The sequence below is a fragment of the Strongylocentrotus purpuratus genome, unplaced genomic scaffold (genome assembly GCF_000002235.5).
Source record: "Strongylocentrotus purpuratus isolate Spur 01 unplaced genomic scaffold, Spur_5.0 spur5_scaffold_8, whole genome shotgun sequence".
In the NCBI taxonomy this organism is placed as follows: domain Eukaryota; kingdom Metazoa; phylum Echinodermata; class Echinoidea; order Camarodonta; family Strongylocentrotidae; genus Strongylocentrotus; species Strongylocentrotus purpuratus.
In genome coordinates, this window is record NW_022145614.1 from 10,821,065 (window position 1) to 10,846,099 (window position 25,035).

The following is a 25,035-nucleotide window of genomic DNA, read 5'->3' on the forward strand; positions in this document are numbered from 1 at the left end:
CTAGGGAAAAGTGCGCACCATTTGCGCATGCTCTGTTCTTCTCAATCAATTTTATGCAAACACGACTCGCACAAGTCTAATCAGTAGAAACTTAGACTGCGATACCTAGTCAAGAAACCAAGAATTTCAAGCCAGAATTTTACTTCCCTTTCGATATTTTGTTCTTCATTACCTTGGTAAGTTACATAATAATCTTAAGATTGTTTTTGTTTGATTAACATGGAGAATACTATCGTTATTTGTGACTAAATTGTAATTTTACATGTGTATTTTTGTTCGCCGTTAAACATGTTTCAAGATGGCGGCCCGTGCAGAGCCTATTCACGCACACAACATAGGCTCCCATTGCATTTGAGCTCGTTTGTGTACGTGTACGTACGTACTGAGTTGTGTGTGCTAGACTTCGAATTGTGTTGATTGTACGATATTTTGATAGTCAGCCTGTGAAGCAAAACCACTGGCTCAATGACTGTCTAGACTATGTCGAAAGAAACACTTACTATCCTTATTTTTAATTGTAATGTAGTCTTGCAAAAGTCAAGTCTTTATTTGGGGCTCACGAGATATGTAGACCAGGCTGCGATGCAATACATGAAAATTGGAGTTTGACTTTTGTGTTTGAAAGGCACAAGTGGCAGGTCGGATCCCCCCTTCCCTTAGACTAGAGATCGACGGGAGGAGCTGATGGGGTAACGTCCTTCACCTCAGGGGCTGTACTTGGTGCGTAGCTTCGGAGTGGTTGCTCCATCTACGCTCGCTTGAAAGAAAAGCGCATTTCATCTTATCAGGAAGGAAAATAGTAATAAAAAGTTTATGTCAAAAGGGCATGATTACTTTCAAAACTTGTGACAGAATTTGCTTTTATTTTCTAAAGATAGGAGAGGACTTGTTTGCACTACTGCCTATTGCGTAAAAATACTTACAAATAACAACTTTTATTTTTTATTTTTTATTTATTTTTTTTAAAATTAAGAAATCAAATCATAACATATAGTCTACAAACTTTCCAAAAAAATACAAATGCTGAGTTACAAAAGAAATTAATGACAAATTAAGATATTTACAAACGATTGAGGTGATCTGGGGGGGGGGGGGGGGGGGGGAGGCAGAGTACACGTAATAGAAATAATCAGAATTATAACAATTACAAGTACAAAAGCAAGAACCTCGAGATAGCATTGCATCAGAAACTGAAAATTTTGTTGGGCCCAAAATGAAGAAAAAGGAGTAAAAATAATAAGCCATCCACAGGTACAATGGAAACTCCAGACCACCAACAGGTTGGAGGAGCAAAGTCGAGGAATGAGACAATCCGCTCTACCCCCCCCCCCCCCCCTCACACACACACCATCAACACTCTCATACTAACACTCAAACACACAACCGCCCCTCCCCCTCCCCCAATCCTCCCCCCACCCTTCAAGTAACAACTTAATAATTGTCATACGAGGGAAAGGAGGGGGGGGGGGGGGGGGGGGCAGTAGGTACAGCTGCCACCTATAATTTTGTATTCTTTACATTTTTAAATCATTTTTGAGTTGTCTCTCACTTGTCAATGACGTGGTCAAATTTTGTGAAGAATTAATTAGGGCTGTCGAATATATGACGTTATTTTTGTGCACTCCTGAATTACAAAAGGCAAATAGCTATATACAACATTTAAAGAAAGTAAAACAAACAGACAAACAAGCATAATTTTTTTTCTTCAGACCTCAATTGATTAAGACAGGATCCATTCGATATATGGTTTTGTAAATAACTCATTTTGTGAAGTGCATTTCAAGTTATTGAAAAACAATTAAACTAAATGTATGTTAGAGTATATTTTTATGCATGTTATTTTCCTTTCAAAGATTGTAGATTTTTCTTTCTGTATGTGGTCTGTAGATGCAGGGTTTGTCGTGATTTAAATCATCCCATTGTTGATCTGAATCATCTGATATGCCATTGACTTGTGTTATCTAAGAATTCTTTGTTTGACATGTTTAAAAATGGCTGTTTCCCCCTACTTTTATACAGTTTTGTGCTACAGTATCGTTTATTTTGTTGTAAATTGAAGGCCTATATGTTAGCCCATCAACTCTGTGCACATAATTATGTAGAAATATTACATCTGAAGGACCATTTTATACTTTGTATACTACAACTCTTCTTTTTCCTTCAATATATTCTTCTACCATTCTCCATATGTTTCTTTATTTCTTTAAATCTTTGCTAACGTTATTCATCGTTCTATGCTTCCCTAATTTTTTTCTTCTATCCTCCCTTATGCCGTCCTGCGGATTTCTCACTGGTTCATATTTTCTTCTATCATTTACTAATTCCTATATAAGTATTCTTTTGTTTCTATTCTCTTTTCGACCTTTCATTATGTTATTCTTTGACATCCTATCGTCTATTTTCCCCATTTTTAATTCTATTTTCATCTTTCGTGTTTTTATTCTATAACTGAATAGGCTAATTATAATTCCCTTTGTTTTATTCTTCTTTCATCTTTAATTTTATCATATTATTTCTTTGTCCCTGTTATTATTTTTTTGTCTTTGTTTATATATCCTTCTATAATCAATGTTTCCAATGATTTTCGGTTGTGACCGTTGTGCTTTGTCATTTTCTCTGTCTATATTTAATTCTTTGTTTTTGATCCCTCCGTTTCCTCTACTTTTTTCTATCTTTCTTTCTGATGTTATCCTATAATTTTTTTCTTACATCATATCATATGCGTATTTCTTTACTCTTTTCTTTTCTATTATTTTCTCTATACTTCTCTATGCTATTCTCTGTTTTTATCCTTCGTTCATGTTTGTATATTTATCATAGGATTTATCATACTATTTATTAGGTAATTTAGCTTTATTAATATGCTTGAGGCCATCGTAATCTTTCCTTACCCACTACTGTAGGCCTACGCATCGTAGAAATTATACCCAATTCAATCACTTAAAAATCAGACAATGTTAACCTTGTTTTTATTCTTTCTGTCAATTATATATTTTATTTAGAGGTAATGAAAAATATCTTCATGATCTAAACTGACATAAATTGTACATTTTCTCGATTAAAAAAAAGAATAGAAAAAGGATTCAAAATTAATGATAAAAAAAGAAAAAAAAGAAATCGCGATTATGATTTGTAAATAGGAAAAAATATGATTTGATCGCTTGTGTCCCAACCCTGCATGCATATATTGCAAAAAAAAAACGTGAAGGGATAATGCAGGTATCAGGAAGTTACGTCTATGGGTTTAAGACAAAAATACTGCGAATTTGCAACGTCGTAAGAAAGGCACATAACTCCCAAGGCCCCTCGATAGCCGCCGCCCTTGCCCCATATTTCTCCTACTATATTTCTTGGTTTGTTTATATTGTACAGGGACAATGTCAACGCCCGTAGGTCTATCAGGGTTTGCTTTTAAGGATGAGCTCACAAGCCCTACTCTGATTAAAATACTTCGAATAATAGATGCTTGTACCTATACGCATATATTTGCATTCACTACCACCCCCCCCCCCATGATGAACGTAATATTTGTATAGTTACTTTTGTGCGTTTGTTCATGATAATTATCGAAGTATTTGTTCCTTTTCATTTATTCCTAGATTAAATCAAAATGGATGAACCCGCAGGAGAAGTTCAATTTCGCTGTAAGCTTTGTCAATTTACCGGATCTGACAAAACCGAAATTGCGGAACACTTTCTAAGTGAACATATTGAGGTAGAATATATAACACCCACAAAGAAGGGGAAGATAGATAAGGAGAAGAAAGAAAAACTTTTAGACGAGAAAGAAAAAGAGGGAAATGATAGTTTTACTGAAAAGTCGCCATCAAGGAAACGCGGTCGACCAAGGGGCAAGACGTCAAGTAGTGTGAAAAGTCCAAAGATTGCATTTTCTCCGGAGCCAGCGACTTCTCAAGATGATCCGGGGCATCTCGGCCGTGGAATGAGAAAAAGGAAGAAGAAACTCTCATTAGATGAAGTGAACAGTGAAGATGTTGACGATGGCGATGATGACGATGGTGACGATGACCATGGCGACGACGACGATGAAGAAGATATTTTGGACGATGAAGAGCATGATAATGATAGCGAAGTCGAAGATGAATCGACGGAAGAGCAAATTTCGAATGAGGCGAATAAGAATACGATTAAATTAAAACCATTGGAGTTCAAACCACGACGTCGAGGTCGACCACGGAAAAATGAGCGGCGAACTCATCGGAAGAGGGACCGAAACTGGAGCACCATGGACGATGTCAAACCTAAAAATGAAGAGCGTGTAAAATTGAATCTTGTAGTCCCTATGAAGGTGTTTAAAAAGATCCTTCGGGATCGTGCTGACGAGTGGCAGAAGACATACGATGATGAACATAGTCTGAATCTGTTTCGTTGTGAGGTCGAGAGATGCCGTGGGATGGGAATGCCAGAAGCTGAGTTTGATGTCCACATGAAATGTCATGTGTCTAACATGGAAGGATTTCGCTGTTTTATCTGTCAGTTCATGTGTCTCCACTGGCGCAACATGCGTCATCACTATTGTAAGGTTCACGACCAAATGCTCAGTAAAGTCACCTGCGACTTCGAAGGATGTCAAAAGGAGTTTCCAAAGTATGGTGCTCTTAGAACCCATGTAACAATATCACATATCAAGCCAGACTTGGTCACAAAACTGAGCACATCTACGTCCGATCTATCAGAGTTCTCGTCTTACTTGGACAATGTGAAAATCAAGAAAATAGGAAAGGAAGACCACGAAGAAGATGACGAGGATGACGGAGAGGAACCGAGGAAGCAACGAGGTAGACCTCCAAAGCGTAAGAGGCCTGTTGGCCGACCGCCTAAAGACACTGAAGGCTATAGTAGGAGGCAGAATTTACAACGCAGGGTGCATGGGGAAGATCGAGAGAAGTTCCAGCGTAGACTTGTGGCATTTGTTTGTGAGGTTTGCAGCGCCAAGTTCAACGAGGAAGAGAAGTTGATGGAACACAGCCTCCGACATTACCATAATGATAATGACCAGATCAACTGCACAGAGTGCGAAGCGTTTGTCACGGCCGAGGAGTCCTCACTTCGCATTCATATGTCCGAGGAGCATAAGAGGTTGCTACAGCTGCACCGATGCGACAAATGCAACTTCTCTTCGAATCGGTTTCATGATCTGAAGAAACATAACATCGTCCACACCGGCGCGAAGAACTTCATGTGCGATAAGTGTGGGAAGTGCACCACGACGCCATACAATCTGAAGGTCCATTACAGACGAATGCATGCTTCGGACGAAGAGAAGAAAATCAAGTGCATCTCATGCGAGTACAGGTGTGCAGACAAGGCCGTTTTGAAGGTAACTTTTCCCTTGACGTATTTACCAGATTTGCTGTATATATGTATAAAAACTTGTCATTTTACTCATTCTAGATTAATTTCACGTAGATTGATATAATAATAATGACCATGATGTTAAAGCAAATATTGTATACAAGGTGCAAGTAAATGTGGAGTTAACTCGGTCTCACGACTTAATAACATAATCTCTTCCTCTTACCATATTGTTTGTTACCAATATCTTTCTGACAGGATCACATTCGACAAAAGCATGGCCTTCTCATCAACGGTGACGAGTACACGAACCCCGGTCGATGCTCCTCTACCCGTGCCCTCATTGTACCTACATGGGTCGCAAGCAGTCCAGTCTGGACTACCACATGCGCATTCACAACGAGAACCGCCAGTACAAGTGTCATATCTGTCCCTATGCCAGCAAGACCAAGAACAACCTGGTGCTGCATCTTCGCACCCATGACGGAATGAGACCAGTGAAGTGCCCCCATTGTGACTTCAGAGGTACAGTGTTTTTGACGCCTTTTCTTTATCCTGGTTCACGAGAAAGTACTGACATGTAGAAGTCGAAGCTCAGTAGACTTATGAAACTCTGGTGTTCATATTATTTCACCGTGATATCATGCAATACCGGAATGACTTTATATATAAGTTCACAAATATTGTTTACCAGCATAAAGGTCATCAAAATAAGAGGCATAACAATTAAATTGAGTTGGAATTGTTAAAAGATTACAGTGAATAATGTTTAGAGAATTTTTACAGTTCGGAATTATGCAACTTATTTTGGTCAGTCAATTACAGTCAATTATTAAGAGCAATTTTAGTACGTAGGTTATTCGACAAAGATATTCTTTTTGTGCAATTTTGGATTCCCGTTTAATGCAGCCGTCAACAAGAACAACTAATCAAAGGATACAAAAGTAGTCGCAGGTTGTACTTCTATGATGATAGTCAACAGAGGTTTCAATGTCATTGTAGTCAATGTATAATGGTAGGTCCTTGTGTAATGTAATTTTGAGCACAAAATAATAATAAAAGGTGTTTTCTCTGTTTTCAAACTTCATAGGCGCAACAAACAAAATCATATCTGAACACGTCATGTGCAAACACGCCAACGTCCGCCCCTACCACTGTAACATCTGCGGCTGGAGCACGGCTTACAGCGGAAACATGTGGAAGCACGTGGACACCCACCAGAAGGAGCTGGGCGACAAGATGCCCGAGTTTCCCGTCAATGTCGTCTCCACCGAGAACCATTCCGTCCCGACGCCCCTCCGAGCTCCGTCGGGCAAGAAGCGAGGCATGAACAAGGCTTCAAATTTCAAACTCAAACTGGCGAAGCCTGGTAAGACCAGACGGCAGCAGGCGCAAAAGACGCAGCAGATGGAACAAACAGCGACTATATCGATCCTAGATGACAACGTGCAGACGATTCAAGTTCAAGCGGGAGGAAACTTACCTGAAGGGGTATTGATGCAGGTTAGTGAAATACACAAATGCAAATGGATATAATTAAACCGGAGGGGGGGGGGGGTGGAGAAAAGACAGCACACAGTGTGCAAAGAAGTACATTATTTTCCTTCATTCCTTTTTTCCTTTTTTTTCTTTCTTTCATTGTCTGATTTTAATCAATCATTAATGACAAGGAGATGTCTCCTACGATAGATGTACACAATATTTAGAAGAGAGACAAACAGGCAGATAGCAGTTTTAAAGTGCTTAAGTGATGTTACTGAAGTTGGGAAGGATTTTTTAATGGCGAGGGAATAATTTAGTGGAGTTTGGTGGTTGATATATCACTCCATAACAAACAGTAACTTTAAAGTTGATGAGTGCTGTTCTAACTTCTAAGAGTTTTTGGTCTCGAGTCTTTTGACCGATTTTTAGGTCATGATCACCTTGTTCAAGTATCCACGGATGAGAATCTTATGTGAGGGTATTCACGACATTTTCACGAAGTACAAATGATTTCTTTTCCTTCCTCTTTCTTTCCTCTTTCTTTCTCTTTCATTCTTGAAATATAATATAAATTTGAGTGTTAGCTTTGCACCGCATTTTTTAAAAACTTACTGATTATCCCACATGATTGTAGAAACTGTGTTAAAGTGGCTTGACCAAGTGTTTAGATAAAGCATGGTCAATGTGATAACCGACATGTATTGACTGTCTTATTTCTTTTCATCCGAAGGTGCCTATCCATATGGGTCCGAACGGCCAGATGATGGTTACCAAAGGGTTGTCGGAAGAGGAATCCATCGGATCGTCTGCCCTCAGCAGGTTAGCCGCGGCAGTGGCATCGGCTCAAGAGGTCCACATCATCCAGGGCAATGAAGGCTTAGAAAGTGGTGGGCAACATCAGGAGCACAGGATCATTGCAACTCAAGTATGTTTTCATCTTTTTTTCTTTCCTTTTTTTTTGGGGGGGGGGGGGGGGGGGGGTGGAGAGTGCTATTTCTTACAATGACCCGAGCCAGCAAATTTCCATCACCAGTTTAGGAAAATAGCCCCTGGGCAATCACCCCTGGAAAACTTACCCCCCCCCCCCCTCCCCAGGACAATTCCCCCCGGAAAATTTTGCTTGGTGTATGATTATAAAGAATTTACATTTAGGTGCTTTCGGGGATGCGCTAGGATTAATTTAATCTAAGGCGAGCAATGGCGCGCAACGAGTATAAAGACAAGAAATTGTTCTACAAAGTTGTATGCTAAACATCCTCCAATTGTTTTCCTTCATGTGCAGCTTGGCGATTCCATCCATGTCGATGCTAGCAACGGAATGAACCAACAGGAGATCATCGAATACACAGTTCCAAATACTCAGCAGATCATCACCAGCAGTGGCGACATTACCGAGGTCATCACTAGCGATCACCACTACCACGCCAGCCACCAAATCAGCGACCACCATCAGTTGCAGCAACAGCATCATCAACAGCAGCAACAACAGCAGCAACAACAACAGCAACATCAACAGCAACATGGAGGTGACAGCAGCATCCAGCAGGCAGCTATGCACGCGGGTATACCCACAACCAGCGCTGCCGAGCAAGTCCCGACTGCGATAGTCGAGCAGATCGTCCGGGCCACGCCGCATTCCGAGGACCAGAATGTGGTCCATAATCTGGTCGCTTCCATGATCCCTCACGATGCCGAGTTGGTCATGAGCATGATGCAGATTCAGCACGTCCCGCAGGTCCAGCATGTTCAGCAGGTTCAACAGATCCATCATGTTCATCAACCAAACGTTTCTCAATAACGCTCCACCCGTTAATTTGTTGTAAAACCGTTGCTCTATAGCCGAAATTGGACCTATTCCATGAAATTCTATCAGATGGTGTCTGTTGCACACGAGGCGTTATTTCTATTGCCTTATTATCCGCGCCAATGAGCCTATAAAGGCAATTATCACATACGTCAGTTATTGAAGGCAATGATTGCACTGTTCATCTTGCAATCACACTATGCCAGATATCCTAGACGAGGTCTCGAAATGACGGCTCGTATGCAATGGACCATTTATATACAGTACTTAATACTTTTATGCTAGATCTCCTACCAGTATTTTGTATATAAAATGCTAAATAAGGCGTGTGAAAAAAAACATTGGAATCAAAGTGAAGCATTCATGAACTGCCTAGTCCTTCCAAGCAGTATACATGTATGTAGTCATTATCTTATATAACCATGTAATCTAATTTATTTGCTTTTGTGATTTGAATCTATAAAGCCATTTAAGATTCAGTTTTGTGAACAAATAATTACAATAATATACATTGTGTGTTATGATAATTTTTTTTTTAAAGAAAGAAAGAAGAAAACACAAGAGCGTGGTAGAAATGAGTCACTGTAATTCAGATTACTCTTACAAATATAGTTCATGAAAAAGAACATTATTTTGGTACACAACTTATCCGAGGGATTTATATTTACTTGGAAATGTTGTAAGGTAATTTTCTTTGAGATTTTCTTTGAGATTTACGATGTCCGAAGAGTCGAATGATTAAAATCACGCGACTATGTACGGGATTTATCACCTATATATTCAAAATTTCAAATCAAGAGATATTTGTGTGTGTTGTTTGAAGAAAAAATAATTGTATCCTATAAATTATATCTTCCAGAGCTTTGCATTCCATAATTCGCTTTCGTTCCACCGTGCCTATGAAAATGTAGCGTCATTTTTTTCTTCTTCTTTTCTTTTCTTTTCTTTTCTTTATTTTTCAAAGACAGGAATAAATATGCATTAATTATTTTCGTTTCATTTGAAAAATATGATGTGATATGAGCACGTAGCTTTTTTGAAGACGTACTGAACCAAGTGAAGTAGATGGAAGCTTAATGTGTGTTAGCATTTTTATTACGCCGCCATGTTGGACAATTTCATTATAATCATAATATAGTCGCGTGTTAGTCAACAATGATTATAATGGGATGGAGTAGGCAACTTTGACATTGAGATATTTTATTGTCGATGCCAGATATTGTGCAGAAATTACGTTTTTGTTCTTAAACTCTTAGAACGAACTATTGATTGTTTGAAGAAAAAATATGGTTCTTCAAGGTTCTACAACTCCTTTGTGGCATAATAGTTGGGGTATTTTGTCATTGGTAATTATTTTCTTCATTTATTATTTATTCTTTCAGAATAATTGAAGCGAATGTGACTGCATGTGCCGCCCATTTATATTAATTGGAAAGTCATTGGTGAATTCTTAAGAGCCTCATTCCAAAGGAAGAATCCTCCTAGATTAAGGTCTTTTTAGACTCTTACATTTTCTGATTTGCATATTTTGCATACGATCAAAGAGTTTCCTATATTGTGATTAGTTTTGAACAAACCAAATCTGCCTTTCCCTTAAATGAATATTTAACTAGTATGCGATGATAATCAGCCAATAATAAAAGCTTGTTTGAAAATGCATTTCAATGTTTGCTTCATTGTCTGTTTGTCAATGTTTTTTTCAACGTCTAAAAGATTGTTTTAAAATGAGATTTTAGTCTTTACCTGTGTGTGTGTGTGTGTGTGTGTGTGTGTGCGTGTAGTGACAGTTGTAGTCAACAACTTCGTTGCAACTTGCAAGAGTGCCAGCACCTTGAAATTCCTGCGTTGATATACCCTTATTTGACTAACTGAATAGGTTTCATGACATTAAATTTGGTCCAAAATCGCTTCGTTGGAATATTGTTTTTCTGACATCAATACTCTTTGACTCCTATTCACGTAACGCAGTGTTAAACGCGGCATATTTGTGACAGTAACCTAAACAATATATCTTTGAGCGGAGAATGGCTTATGAGTAGTAATCTCCCTTCCCCCATATGGAGTTGAACGTGTAATGAATAGACTTTACGTAGATTAACTCCCAAAGGAATCAATATAGTTAGTTCAGTGCAGATATGAAAAGAAAACAGACAGACCCCATTTCTTGCTTCTGCATACAAGTAATTCAGGGCTTATAATGGGGGATGCAAGACAAAAACAATGGAGGGGGGTCATAATTTGTGAAGTAAATCAATGGGTACTTGGGCCACGCAATATGGAGCACACTTTTAGTTTACGTACAGTAATTTCAAATTTGGCGCGATTAGTAATTTGTTTGTAATTCTTTTGCAGAAATAAATTCAAAACCGAATCGATCCTGAACATATAATTGCCATAAAAAAAGAGAAAAGAAACCAATAGAAGAATAAAAAACCAAGTAGTACAGGTAAATAAAAACATAAAATATACCCAAAAAAAAAATATATATCATAAAACAAAAATCGGATTTCACTTAACATTGCAGTTGCTAACAAAAACTAAAAGGTTATACATATATTTCTCAGTCATGTAATTATGAGACTTGTGAATTTCACTTTCAACTTTTTAAATGGAAAAGTGTCTCAAAATGATATATAAGCGGCAGCCGCCCTACTCTGCAGAAAATTGGTGCTTCATTCTGGAGGGCGCGCGGCTCAATTATTTGGGCCTGGATTTTTTTGCTGATTAATTTAGGGAGCCATATACAGCTGCCCCAGCTGGCACCGCCACCCCAAAGGCCAGTGCTTTTTTACTAGTTTTCCTTCATTTTCAGAAAATAAAATATTTGGTATGGACATAAAAACTCTATCAAGGTGGGATGCCCATACCAAATTGACCCTCGTTTCGTCGAGCTTTTAAAATTCCTTGGTCTTATCAAAATCACCCCCGACATGAGAGACCAGAATGTAAGCATGCAGGCTGTGTGTGCAATGTGCACGTCAGGCAGGGCGACGCACGCACACACCCTAACTCCATGCAATATAATCAAACACACACACACAACAGAAAAAGCGTTCGTCGCATCGCGTCTGTGATTAAGGCTAAACGCGTGTCTACGTAGTCTATATTGTATCTGAAGCTACGGGATATCGACCTAAATTTTCAACGTATTTTGCAGTTTTGCAGCTTTTTTCAACCTGGTAAGTCCTATGACTAAAACAATAGATAGTTAATCATAATTATAGTACTATTCAATGTCTATTATGTTTAGATGCAAGGACCAAATATTCATGTTGAATTATTGCCTCTTTCTCGAGCTTTCAAAATGGCGGCTTGATTAGAGTCTATAGCAGTAGCGCATTTTCATAGTACAATGCGTAAACATTATGTAGCAGGATTTGGGCACATACGATATGCCTACGCACGTACGTTCGTGAAAATGCCGATCCTACAACTTCAATGGAGGCTAGCAAAATAGTCTCGGAGTCGTTTCTGTAGGCTGGCCCATTTTTAGGACAAAAAGTCAGTCACTACATTCTACTGGAATTCAAAGGCATAACACTCCACGGTTTATAATGACCGCGTCAGAGTCATCATACAAAGGCTACAAATTCTGACATAAATTCTACTCGCCATGCAATGCAAGTTTGCATCGGAGCGCGGAGGAGCTGAGCTGGAGAGAGGATCAAATACATAGACCACATCGACCCTCAGTCAATTATCTAGATCATGTTGCACCGTATGTTTTTTAAATTCGTTATCCATTCGGGCCAAAATTCCAATGGAAAAAAATGAGAATGATCCTAAATTCCTAATTGTGGGGATTTTAATAAATAAAATTTGAAATGAATTGAATTGAATTGTACAGAGCAGACAGAGAGAGCTGGAGAGAGAAATTTATTTTTATTAAAAAAAAGGGGGGAGGGGGCCGGGCTGCGGCCGGGCTACGGTGTAGAGAGAGAAAGACAGAGGAACAGAGGAAAAGAAAACAGGACAAAGGGGGGGGGGGATATATTTGTTGAAGACATCCATGATGCGTTGAACATGCCCATTATTGCCTTTCCAGTTATTAAGTGAAGGGGCAAACGAAAAAAAAGGAGAGATTGTGTTTAAAAATAACTAACTAGATCTAAAGGCTTAAGTTATACCGATTTGTAAACGCTCTCTATGCATGAAACAACAACAATAAGCATAGCACGACCTGAAAAGGATAATTAAGGCTTAAACTCACATAACTATGCTATGAGGATATTTTTTAATTTTACAATACCCTCCGGGCCCCACCCCCCCCCCCTCTTCTTGTTGTTCTTGCTTGCTTTCTTGTGGAATTATAACGGGGGGGGGGGGGGGGGGGGGGATTTGAAGTTTTTGCTCAAGGGGGGGGGGGGTGTAGGTTGATTTAAAAAAAATAACAATGCTCCGTGATCCCAATACACTGACTAAATCGCTAAAATTGAGAGTCACATACATTTAGTGATCTCATAGTTAAAAAAAAACTCCGGCCTTAATTGATTATTATTGGTCAATGTTTTCAATTGTTTCTGCTTTAATACACACAAAGTTACCTATGCAAAGGTTAGATTGCCATTTAAAACGGTAGAGGGGTTGGGGGTGCACATATCAGTGGCAGATCAGGGGGGGGGGGTTAGGGGGTAACCCCCACCCCCCCCTTGGGCTGCCAAGTGAAATGTGATGTGCATAGAAAAACGCCATCATGTGTTCAGACCCACACAGTATCCGCATCGTCATTGGGGTCGTAACTCTGTAACTGTATTAAAACTGTTACTTAATCTATAAAGAGACGTTATAGTGCACTGCTTTTCATGCTTCTCCATTATGTTAGTAGATGCAAGGAAAACATCTCTTACGGGGGTTCAAAATAGAAGAAGAAAAAAAAAATTCGCCTCTCCGCTTTGCGGCTCGTAGACGACGGTGCTCCGCATCGTCATTGAGTCAACCCCCCCCCCCCTAGCAAAAAGCTAGATCCAGGGGGAAAAAACGTGTAAAAACACGTTAATTTTACCTGTTTTGGAGATGGGCCCTCTCTCAAAAAGGTGGGGGGGGGGGGGGGTACGATTTTTCAAATTTTCGAGGCCCCCCCCCCCCAAAAAAAAAAAAAAAATTAGTGCTCTAACCCCAACCCCCCCCCCCCCCCCCCCCCCCCCCCCCCCCCCCCCCCCCCCCCCCCCCCCCCCCCCCCCCCCCCCCCCCCCCCCCCCCCCCCCCCAACTGAGCGATTTATCGACCGGCGCGATTTTCAAATTCAGCCCACAAAATTTCAAATTGATTTCAAATTTGGCCCCCTAAGAAATCCTGGATCTGCACCTGCACATATATTATTTAAAAAAAAATAATTGACAAAGACTTTTTTTTCCAAAGAAAAACTTTATTCAAATAATTCAATCATTCTTGAGCAAGAACAAAACAGTAGACTTGAACAAAGTACATGTTGTGACATATTGGTAAAACAAACATTGTTACATCAGTGCGCATGCCTTCATTTATCTAGTAATATAACAAATTTATTGCGTTTGATAGAAAGAACCCGCTTAACTTCATAAAAACGTTTAAGCATCTTCTTAAAGACCGTCAACACTACTGGGCCAGAAGGGATTAGACCACACAGCGAGGTCACCGACAGGTGGCTATCTCATTAACTCAGCTCTCAACTAACATAAGAAAAAGAGGATCATGGGGGACCAACAGGCACCGATTGGGGAAGTTTTCTATATAGAGGGAGCAAGTAGCTACAAGTAGGACAGTAGGGCTTTAAAAGAATTCAAAGATAATCGTTCCCTTTTGTATTTTGCATATAAAATGACAACATTCAAGATAGATTGCATACCATCTTGGAAACCAAACAAAAACGAATTTTTATTCAAAAGCACTTCATTGTTTAAAATAGAGCTTAGGAAGTCTTGAATGAATTGATGCGTAACAGGGCATTCCCAAAACAAGTGTGAAGTACTTTCAACAGAGGATAAACACAATGTACTTAAATTAGAATTAGCTATGCCCATAATGTAAAGATATTTGTTGACCCCTAGTATTCGATGTAAAAGTTTCGTAGAAAGGCAACATTTTAAAGGAATAGTGCAAAGTTTCTTCCAGTCTTGAACAGGTTCAGTTAAAATTGTAGCCCATTTCATTTCCGAAATCGGATCTTTAAGGATCTTTTAACAGAAATTTGATGAACATATTTGCATACTTTGAAAACCTTCTTTAAGTTATGCAATAACTCTTCTTGGGGTGTCTTGCTTTTAGCTTGGTGCTGAATGAAAAAGACGTTAAAGAAGCAAAACTGAATAGATGAGATACTTTGTAACTTTCTCGGATGTACAATAAAAAGAATGTTAAAGGTAATACAAAGTTTGGGAAATTTTGAAATTGGGTGGATAGTGAATCTTTACAATTTTGATATATTCGGATGCCCCTGTGGATGTATTATAAGCACTAAAAAAATTAGCCCCTAAAACACTTCTGTTTTCGAGAAAAATTGAATATAAAGATTTACCGGTGCTCCCGGTAAATTTTGATAAATTTAAATAGCGCGTATGGCCGTACAATGGTAGCTGCGACCATGAAAATCTCAGAATATGTAGTTGTGATATATAATTTCCAAATGGGAATAGCTTATCGGTTGATCTTAGTCAAAAAACATTGTTTAATAGCTTAATTAATATCTTGACCTTGAGAGGGAGCTATACGACATAAGAAGATTATTATTTACAATTTCATAATTTTAGACTCGATTTCAACCGCGTCAACGATCAATGAATATTGTAGGAACGCATACGTTTCCAATATGTTAATTTGAACGAAATTCATGACCCCATACCAAAACTTTATAATACCTTTAAGCTTGTCGATTTAATCATTTAACCATTAACAATTTTCATATGTTCTTTTATTTCTTAGGTTGATGCGAAGCTGAGAAAGCAAAATGAGTGCAAAAGAGAAAGAAGACGATTCGCAGTTTCGCTGCATGCTGTGTGACTACACGGCGACCTCGAAGAGTGAGATTGGCAATCACTTCCTGACAGATCACATGGAAGCCTACGTTTCTCCAATCAAAGAAGAGGGCAAGACCGTGAGCACAAATGATTCTAAAGAGCCAGACGGTGAAAAAGAAATGGAGGAAAAAGCAGGCGAAGAAATAGGAGAAGACGAGGAAAATCTGGCTGAAGAAGTAGAAGAGAAGAGACCAGCCCCCAGACCGAGGGGACGTCCACCGAAGAAGCGGAACCAGAAACCTATCAAGAAACAACCATACTACTACATTGAAGAGGTAGAGGTGAAAGACGAGGGGGAAGAAACAGGGGAAGGGGAAGAAGAGCCCAAGGAATTTGGACGAGGAATGAGGAGGAGGAAGAAGGCTATTCCAAGGCATATTTGCGATACGAATTGGATGACGACGAAGAATTCATGGAAGATGAGGATTACAATGAGAATGAAGAGAGGAACGTATTGCCGAAGAAAAGGGTTCCAACGATCCCGCCAATAGTAATGAAGGGGAAAAGGGGAAGACCCGGAGTAGTGGATCACAAGAGAAGGGCAGGCAAGATGAAGGGAGTCCTAAATTAAAGACGCCAAAGATCTTCAAAAAGACACCGACGGTGTCTAAATTGCCTCTGTCTGATAAGGTGATTGAGAGAATTCTCGATGATAGGGTAAATGAGTGGTACTTGGTGTTCCAAGAGAAGCACGTGTTGCCGATTCCCTGCCCATTCGATGGTTGCGCACTTGACGTCACTCAGGCTGAACTCGATGTCCACCTTCAATGCCACGCTGCAAATTTAGAAGGCTTTCGTTGCCCCATCGACGAGTGTAATTTCCTGTGTCCTCATTGGTCTAATATGCGTGTTCACTACCGAAAAAACGCACGAACCGACGTTTTACAGGCTACTTTGCGATCTTGACGGATGTGCCATGGTCTTCCCCCGAATTGACAAGAAGTCCATTCATATCCATGTCACCAGGAAGCATCTTCGTCCTGAATTGCACGATGAGCTGTCAAGCAAGGATTTCAACATAGAGAAGTACGAAAAATACATCTCCATTGTTAAAGCCGAAGAGGCAGACTTGATGAAGCAGGTTGGGGAACAGGCTGAAGATGATGAAGGAGAGGCAGGGACATCTCTTGGAGAGCACTCTAATGTTGTACATGTACAGCAGATGAGTGCCGTGGAGCAGCTCGAAACGGAATCGGATTTCGACACGGAAAATTCAAGGCTCAAGAAGCGAGGCCGTCCTCGTGGATCTACCAAGGCCGCCAAACTGGCTAGAATCGCTGCCGGGGAAGTATTCGAGAAGAAAGGGAAGAGAGACAAGAAAGGCAAGGGCAAACGCTCGTTCCAAAGAGTCATGAACAATGTTTCTTTCTTCTGCGACGTGTGTGGTGGAAAATACAAATCGGAGCAGGCGGTTTTCGATCACAAAACCCTCCATTATCGTGATGAGAATTGCAATGTGCTCCGCTGCACAGAATGCACAGAATACAGCACTGAAGAGTCTTCTGAGTTGCGGGAGCATGTGGCTTTGAGTCACAAGAGCCTCCTGCATCTGCATCGCTGTGATGAGTGTCAATTCTCAACCAATCGCTACCATGATCTCAAGAAGCACATTCTCGTCCATTCGGGCAGCAAGGACTACATGTGCGATAAGTGCGGCACCTGTACCACCACGGCTTACAATCTCCGAGTCCACTGGCGTCGCTACCACGCTCCTGAATCGGAGAAGAATGTCAAGTGCTTCGCTTGTGACTACATGTGTGCTGATAATGGCATTTTAAAGGTGCTTTTTTTTTTCTTTTCTTTTTCTTTCTATAATTGGCATTATTTGTATTTCTAGTTAAAATGAAATCGTTTACAAACAAAAATATAACACAGTTCCACCGCAGCATCGAAGAAGTGAATACATTCAATATATGTACCTCATGATTTTTTCACTGTCGAAGACTAAACTAGAAGTCTTAAGTCGAAGTCTAAGTAGAAGTCTAAACTGTTAACACAGGAATATTTTGTCACTACATAGAAGAGATTTTTAAAAAGATGAAATACTACGGAATGGTGTAACATGCATTACTCAGCATTTATGATGTTATATTGTTGTTCCCTTCTATAAAAATTAAAACGTTTTGTAACTGTCTGTTCATATTCATTTTACAGGAGCATATTCGGTCCAAACACGGACTAATGGTGTATGGCAAGGACTTTGACAATGCTCGCCACTGCCGACATATGCCTGTTCACAGTGCGACTACATCGGCCGCAAGAAATCCAGTCTGGCCTACCACATGCGCATCCACACAGAGAACCGACAGTTCAAGTGCCACATCTGCCCCTACGCCAGTAAAACCAAGAACAACCTCTTGCTTCACATCCGCACACACGAGGGGTTGCAGCCGCTGAAGTGCCCGAATGTGACTTCAGAGGTAAGAAGGACAAAGGACTTGATGAGAGCTTTGAAAGGTTTCATGTTCTGGCACTATTGCTACGTGGTGACGTGGTCAATATCCTACATGACCGAACCGTTAACTTCAACCAGAGAACTTATAGGAGCACCGCTTTTGACTGGGTTAGGGGCGGGGGGGGGGGGGGGGGACCTATGTATCATTCCATGCCTTTTGATTGAGACAATCTGCCAAGATTAGTTTGCTGTTAGACTGTTAATGTCTAATGAACAAATGATAAGCCATTTGTATATTTATTGATCATGAATATCTTGTCCAAAGTAGCGGTCTTTTAAATCTAATATTGCACTGTGTTTGTGATTCTTTGGGCAGTTGTAACTATTGCAAACAGTCAACAAATTTTCATAGGAATACAGTCAAATTTATGAAATTTGTATAAAGTTATTGAATCTCATATCGATCCTTTCAGGTGCAACGAACAAGATCATCTCGGAGCATGTGATGTGCAAGCATGCCCGCGTCCGCCCGTACACCTGTAAAATATGTGGTTGGACCTCGTCCTATCACGGAAACATGTGGAAACACGTGGAGACGCATCGCCGTGAGCTGGGTGACGCGATGCCCGAAGAACCGGTCAGCGTCATCTCGACGGAAGGACACTTGGTTGCCGCTCCGCTCAAGGCTCCGACCCTCAAGAAGCGAGGGGGAGGGGGATCGACGTCGCCGTCCAGCGCGTCGAAGTCGCCAAAATGAGAATAAAGCGAAGCAGTCGCCCACGCTACGAAGAGATGCAAGTCACGGTCGAGACCCAGGTGCATGATGACAGCATGAAGGAAGGCGTAGTGATTCAGGTAAAGAGGGTTTCTTGTGCGATAGGTACACATTGTTTCATCACTTTACTCTAGCTTTTCGACTTCCTTGAAATTCATCCAGATGCTACGACGAATTGTTTGTTTGTAACTTTGTATCACTATTATCACCTCAAATAATCAATATTCAAACGTAATCAAATTAATGTAGAAACGACATTCTAAAAATTCATAGAGTATTACCAAGCGTAGATTGTCTATATGTGATACGTTGCCAAGGGTGTACTGAAAGTGTTATTTTTTAGCCGTCAGACATCTTTCTTTTCATTCATATGTTTGCTTTGATTTCAAAGAAAATCAATTGTACTCTCTGTAGAGCATGGGGAGAGGGAAATAAGGTTTCGTTTTCATTAATTAAAGATCTGTTAATAATATTTCACCATCCTTTTTTGCATCATTTGTTTTTTTAGCTACCAGTATCTACCGTTTTGGATGGCCAGACCATTACCCTTGCAGAAGGCATCAGCGAAGAGGCAGCTATGGGAGCATCAGCCCTGAGTCGCCTATCCCAAGGGGGCGAGATCACCGTCCGTGAGGTTCATTTCTTACAAGGTGGAGACAACCAGCAGCAGCACCACGAGATGATCACGTACAACGTACCCCCAGTCGCAGTCACCCAGCAAATCATCGCCGGCGGAGATATGGGTCATGTCATCAGTGAGGCGCACTATCAGCAACAGCAACAGCAGCTGCAGCAGGAGCATGAAGTAGAACAACACCACTACGTTGAGGCCGGTCTTCAGACCGTTCAGGTGGTGACCTCTCATCAGGACAACGGGGTTCCTAGAGCCGTGACGGAACAGGTGGTGCACGCCATGCCGCACCCTCAAGACCACCACCAGGATCATCATCAGGATCACAGAGGTGCCGATCAAAACCAGGATCAGCCTGTCGTGCACCAGCTCATTCCGATGACTCTGCCACACGAGGCAGAGCTAGTCATGAGCATGATGCAGGCACACCAAGCAAGTATCTCTCAGTCGCAGTAACCTACCACCAAGATATTTGCAAATCTAGAGGGGGTGCAGGGCCCATGCATCCCTTTATTTCAAAATCTTGTAACCACCACTGCTAAACAAGGGAAGTAGTTTAGATTTGCACTCCGAATGGGTAAATAAATACGATTCTCGTTGTACATACAATCAGTCTCCTCATCATAAAGGATTGATTTCTTAGAGCTGCCAGTTACACATGTACATAATTATCATTCCTTCCATGCGAAGGCAAGTACAGTAGCCATTTTTGGAAGTAGTGATTAATTAAATTTGTGTGATCTTACACTTTGAATGTAACCTGAAATACATACATGATTAAAAGGAATTACACAGGTTTGTGTACAATTGATGATACATGTATGCTACAATTAAATTATTCTTCCATTTCGACTTTATGTGTTAATCTAAAGTAGAAGTTTTTACTGTAAGGTTTGTTTATAAGAATACTAAGTTTTGTGTCTTTGTATTTCTTATCTTATCCTTGTTAGTTTTTTAAAAGAGGGAACAAAAAGAATTTTGTTTTTTCTTTCCCTTATCTGTTGATTCCATTGTTATAAAAGTTGCGTTTGGAGTTTGGCGTAGATATCATGTCATGTTATCTCAAGTACCTAAATGTGCCACTTTGTTTCAGCCTTTTCGCAACAAGATAAATGATTTTGATTGTTGATATCCCGTTTGAAGTCATTGTTACATTGTGTACTTGATAAATGTGAATGCTGTACAGAGTGGGATGAAGCATTGTTGAAAGAAAGAAAAGACGAAGATAGAGGAACAGAGAATATGTAAGGAAAGAAAAAGGATGAAGAAATGATGAGCTGTATAATGTATGCTGTGAAGTGAAAAGTAATTCCATATCTTACAAGGGGAAAAAAAAGAAATGGTGATAATAAACGTGGCTCTTCCAGTTTGAGTAATATTTCTCATGTTCATTTGCACAGAAAATATGTCAATGATGGTAGCAGTTAAATGAATTTTTAAATCATCTGATTTTGTGATTTTTATACATCCAGGAATCTTCAAAAAACATTATTTCCTGTACCTGTTGTATGCCTATATACATGTAATTTTCTTCAATTCATTAAACTGTGTTGTTTTGACGTGTCGTTTATACCGTATGAAGATGGATATAACTCTTGCTTTTTGTTCAGATGCTGGCTTGATTACACAAATAAACGCTTTCCAACTGCTTTACCTGACGGATATCTGCTAATTTAATTATTTATTTGCTAAAGTAATGAATGGATGATTGATTGATTTATCGAATGAATATTGTCATTATGTCTAAAAAGCAATTATGATTGATTAGTTGATTTAATGATTGATTGCGTGAAGTAATGATGATTGACTGAATAAATGTTTAAATGATTGCATAGGCAAAATAAGTATGAGGGATATACTGATAGATTGGTCAATTTAATAATTGAAAAGAAGAACGATTGATTGATCGAGTCCATGCATTTTAGAATAATAGCGTTCATGTCTGAATTTTCAACTGGTTGTACACAGTACGTAGCCACTCTTTACATCATATTGACAAATAAAAAGTGCCAATTCAAAAGGTTTTTTTTTTTTTTTTTTTTTTTTTTTTTGGGGGGGGGGGGGGGGGGGGGGTATAACGCCCTTTTTTACAAAATTCTGAACTAGGATGTCCCAACATAGGCTACAGCCCGATAGATCGATAAACCACGTATTTCTTTGGCGGTCTCGCAAGCTGTCGACCACGTGAACCGATAGCAAGAGGGGACTCATGACTGTATTTTTAAAAAAGGACAAAGCTTGATGGCTACACCTGCCGCTGATGTCAGTTCCCCCTTTCTGTTACATATACATGTTTTTTTACCACACCACCATCTCAGCATCACTCGAAGCTCCCCTTATATAGACGTCAGGTAGGACCCTCCCTACACTTTGCAACCCTATGACCCATTTTCATTCTATTAAAATAATTTCCCACCTTACCTGACTTGAGATGTCTTCTTCCCACAAACTCCCCTGTACGTAGCAGTAATATGGAACGCCCAACCCCCGCCCGCCCCCTCCCACCACACAGTGGTGGATCTAGGAAGGGGGTGGGCTCCCTCCCCTGGCCCGCCCCCCTGGCACCCAAAACAGGTAAATTTAACCTTTTTTTTAATAAAAGAAAAGACTGCCCCCGCGTATTTGCCGGCTGACTGATCCGGCGCTAAATATTTTCTCACGAATTTGGAGGAAAAAAATTGTGCTCCATACCCCCCCCCCCCCTCCCTTCCCCCGCTTATTCGCCGGCTGGCTGACTCGCCGCTAAACATTTTCTCACGAATCAGTGGCCCCCTTCCTTGCTGCCGCCGGCTGGATCCGCCCTTGCATCATACCCCTCAAGCCTCCATGCATATTCTCCCTCGATAGACGTCAGCTAAAACCCACCTGAAACCTTGCACCTTAAGAATCCCAACTTCAACTTTTAAATCATTTCCCGCCTGACTTGAGATATAGCTCCTTAATTATCGCAAATTTCCCGGTAGGTAGCATATCACACCGTAGCAATATCAAACTCCGCACATCCTACCCCGCCCCACACCCTGTGCCTAATTTCCTATTGCGGAGCTTTATACCTCACAGATTGATTAATTGATTTTATTGGCCAATTAAGCCTCCAGCATACAACAATAAAAAGAATAAGATCAAAATCAAGTCAGTTTGAACTGGATAACCCACGAAAGCTCGAGAGCTTATTTCCATCTGGGTCCCCGACATGTCATGTTCAAATTTGAAAAGTTAAAATTGCATTATTTACAGTCAGATAAGAAAAAAATATTAAAGATAATAATAATGATGATAACAGCATTGAAATGATAATGATAGAAATGGTAATAAGTATACAAGAAAAATAAGAAAATAAAGAAAAAGAAGAAGTAGAAAAAAGAAGAAGAAGAAGGAAAAGTAGAAAAAGAACGAGGAGGAGTAGGAGGATTGAGATAGAGAGAGAGAGATAAAGAGAAATAAATAGAGAGCTAGGGATGAGATTATTAGGAATGAGAGAGAGAGAAAGAAAAAGGGTGGATATTATTAAGAATAAGAGAGAGAGAGAGAGAGAGAGAGAGAGAGAGATATGGCACGTACCCCACCTCGGGTCAGCAAGCGAAACAGAAGAACTGCACTGTTGTTTACTTTTCGCTGATTAGGCTAACAAAAATGCAACGTTTTGGACAGGCGCGGATCCAGGGGGGGGGGGGCGAGCGGGCCTTGGCCCCCCCCCCCCCCCCCCCGCAAAAAAAAAAAAAAAAAAAAAAAGAGAAGAAGGAAAAGAAGGGAGAAGGGAAAAAGGAGAAAAAGGGAAAGAAAGAAGAGGAAGAAGAAAAGTAAAGGGGGAAGAAGGAGATCGGGGGGGGGGCCGAAAGGGCCTTGCCTCCCAGGCTGTTAACCCCCCCCCCCAATCAAAAAAAATAAGAGAGAAGGAAGGAAAAGGAAAGAAAAAAAAGGAAAAGAGGAGATACTGGCGTACTGATAGAGGGGGGGGGGGGCTTGGGGGAAATCAAATTCAAACGTGGTTTATTTCTGATTCCACAACGGTGTATTACAAAAATAATGCTGAAATGACATAATTTCCGAAATTTTTCCTCACTTTTTAATAAATTATACGTTTGTATGTGTTGTTGGAAAATAAAAAAATTCCTAAATTTACAACCAGGCAAAAAATATGATTCTTGAGATTCCTACATGTCAGGGCCCAAGGTACGGCGGGGATCGAGAGCCTCGAGGCATCAAAATATGCTCATCTGACCGTGATTAAATGCCTAAAACCCCTAAGCTTCCGGGGGCTTTGTCCCCTGGATTCCATCTAGGGCCCTACGGCGGGCCCTTAGATGATCATCTGACGGTAATTTAATGCCTAAAACCCCTAATTTTTTTGGGCTCCGCCCCCTGGACCCCACGCCAAATAGTGACTTGCCAGTGTCACAAAATAATAAGGTATACACAAAAATATGCTCATCTGACCTTAATTAAACGCCTAAAACGCCTGAGCTTCCAAGGCCGGCTCCGCCGCCTCGACCCCACCTCTTTGAAATTCAGACAAGGATTAAGAGTATAGAGAACGGTACAACGCATCGTTTTCTTTCTCTAATAATAAAATGTCGAAGCCTCGCGCAGGAGGGGAGGAGGGGGGGGGGGGGGGGGACTGAATTGAGACGAGGATTCAGAGGCGAGAACGGTAATACGAATCTTTAATTATTTAATGAAACGTAAAAGCTTATGCGCTTCGCGCGGGATGGAGGGGGAACTAAATTCCGATGAGGATTATTTTCGAGAACGGTACAATGAATCGTCTTCTTCTCTAATGATTAAATGAAGATTAAAAGCTTCCGCGCTTTGCGCGGGAGGGGGGAACCTGAATTCAGACGAGGATTAAGAGTCGAGAACTGTACAACAAATCGTCTTCTTTCTCTAATGATTTAATGAAAGGTAAAAGCTTTAGCGCTTCGCGCGGGAGGGGGGGGGGGAAACTGAATTCAGACGAGGATTAACAGTCGAGAACGGTACAACGAATCGTCTTCTTTCTTTAATAGTTTAATAAAACGTCAAAGCTTCCGCGCTTCGCGCAAGAGGGGAGGGGGGGGGGCTGAATTTAGACAAGGATTAGGAGTCGAGAACAGTACAACGAATCGTCTTCTTTATCTAATGATTTAATGAAAGGTAAAAGCTTTAGCGCTTCGCGCGGGAGGGGGGGGGGAAACTGAATTCAGACGAGGATTAAGAGTCGAGAACGGTACAACGAATCGTCTTCTTTCTTTAATAGTTTAATAAAACGTCAAAGCTTCCGCGCTTCGCGCAGGAGGGGGAGGGGAGGAATTGAATTCAGACAAGGATTAAGAGTCGAGAACTGTACAACGAATCGTTTTCTTTCTCTAATGATTTAATGAAACGTAAAAGCTTCCGCGCTTCGCACGGGAGGGGGGGGGGAACTGAAATCAGACGAGGATAAAGGGTCGAGAACGGTACAACGAATCGTCTTCTTTCTTTAATAGTTTAATAAAACGTCAAAGCTTCCGCGCTTCGCGCAGGAGGGGGAGGGGGGGGGGGGGACTGAATTTAGACGAGGATTAAGAGTCGAAAACTGTACAACGAATCGTCTTCTTTCTCTAATAATTTAATAAGTCGTAAAATTTTCCGCGCTTTGCGCGGGAGGGGAAAAAACTAAAT

The 25,035-nt window shown here is 40.6% G+C and overlaps 3 protein-coding genes across 4 annotated transcripts; all 3 read left to right on the forward strand.

Moving 5' to 3' along the window:
• The first annotated feature begins 61 nt into the window (after window positions 1–61).
• On the forward strand, window positions 62–6,513 carry LOC115920178 (zinc finger and BTB domain-containing protein 41-like). Its single transcript, XM_030975238.1, has 4 exons — window positions 62–176; window positions 3,600–5,341; window positions 5,575–5,841; window positions 6,407–6,513. The coding sequence occupies exons 2-3, from the start codon at window positions 3,611–3,613 to the stop codon at window positions 5,806–5,808; spliced, it is 1,965 nt and encodes a 654-aa protein (XP_030831098.1). The 5' UTR covers window positions 62–176; window positions 3,600–3,610; the 3' UTR covers window positions 5,809–5,841; window positions 6,407–6,513.
• LOC580050 (hormone receptor 4) lies at window positions 6,413–10,261 on the forward strand. Its single transcript, XM_030975241.1, has 3 exons — window positions 6,413–6,819; window positions 7,529–7,723; window positions 8,081–10,261. Exons 1-3 carry the CDS (start codon window positions 6,439–6,441, stop codon window positions 8,594–8,596), a joined length of 1,092 nt encoding a protein of 363 aa, XP_030831101.1. The 5' UTR covers window positions 6,413–6,438; the 3' UTR covers window positions 8,597–10,261.
• Window positions 10,262–11,628: 1,367 nt separating this feature from the next.
• LOC580113 (zinc finger and BTB domain-containing protein 17) lies at window positions 11,629–21,053 on the forward strand. Of its 2 annotated transcripts, XM_780187.5 has the most exons (5): window positions 11,630–11,781; window positions 15,500–17,374; window positions 17,749–18,014; window positions 18,463–18,844; window positions 19,273–21,053. In XM_780187.5, the coding sequence occupies exons 4-5, from the start codon at window positions 18,743–18,745 to the stop codon at window positions 19,849–19,851; spliced, it is 681 nt and encodes a 226-aa protein (XP_785280.2). In that variant the 5' UTR covers window positions 11,630–11,781; window positions 15,500–17,374; window positions 17,749–18,014; window positions 18,463–18,742; the 3' UTR covers window positions 19,852–21,053. The 2 variants fall into 2 exon arrangements, with proteins under 2 accessions (XP_030831100.1, XP_785280.2); XM_030975240.1 differs by lacking the exon at window positions 19,273–21,053 and having other exon boundaries at window positions 11,629–11,781; window positions 18,463–18,746.
• The last annotated feature ends 3,982 nt before the right edge of the window (window positions 21,054–25,035 follow it).

Coding starts and splice junctions, on each gene's coding strand:
- LOC580113 (XM_030975240.1), top strand. CDS start 16,511: ATGGTCTTCCCCCGAATTGACAAGAAGTCCATTCATATCCATGTCACC. Junction 17,375..17,748: donor CTGATAATGGCATTTTAAAG/GTGCTTTTTTTT, acceptor TTCATTTTACAG/GAGCATATTCGGTCCAAACA.
- LOC115920178 (XM_030975238.1), top strand. CDS start 3,611: ATGGATGAACCCGCAGGAGAAGTTCAATTTCGCTGTAAGCTTTGTCAA. Junction 5,342..5,574: donor CAGACAAGGCCGTTTTGAAG/GTAACTTTTCCC, acceptor TCTTTCTGACAG/GATCACATTCGACAAAAGCA.
- LOC580050 (XM_030975241.1), top strand. CDS start 6,439: ATGTGCAAACACGCCAACGTCCGCCCCTACCACTGTAACATCTGCGGC. Junction 6,820..7,528: donor CTGAAGGGGTATTGATGCAG/GTTAGTGAAATA, acceptor TTTCATCCGAAG/GTGCCTATCCATATGGGTCC. Junction 7,724..8,080: donor ACAGGATCATTGCAACTCAA/GTATGTTTTCAT, acceptor CTTCATGTGCAG/CTTGGCGATTCCATCCATGT.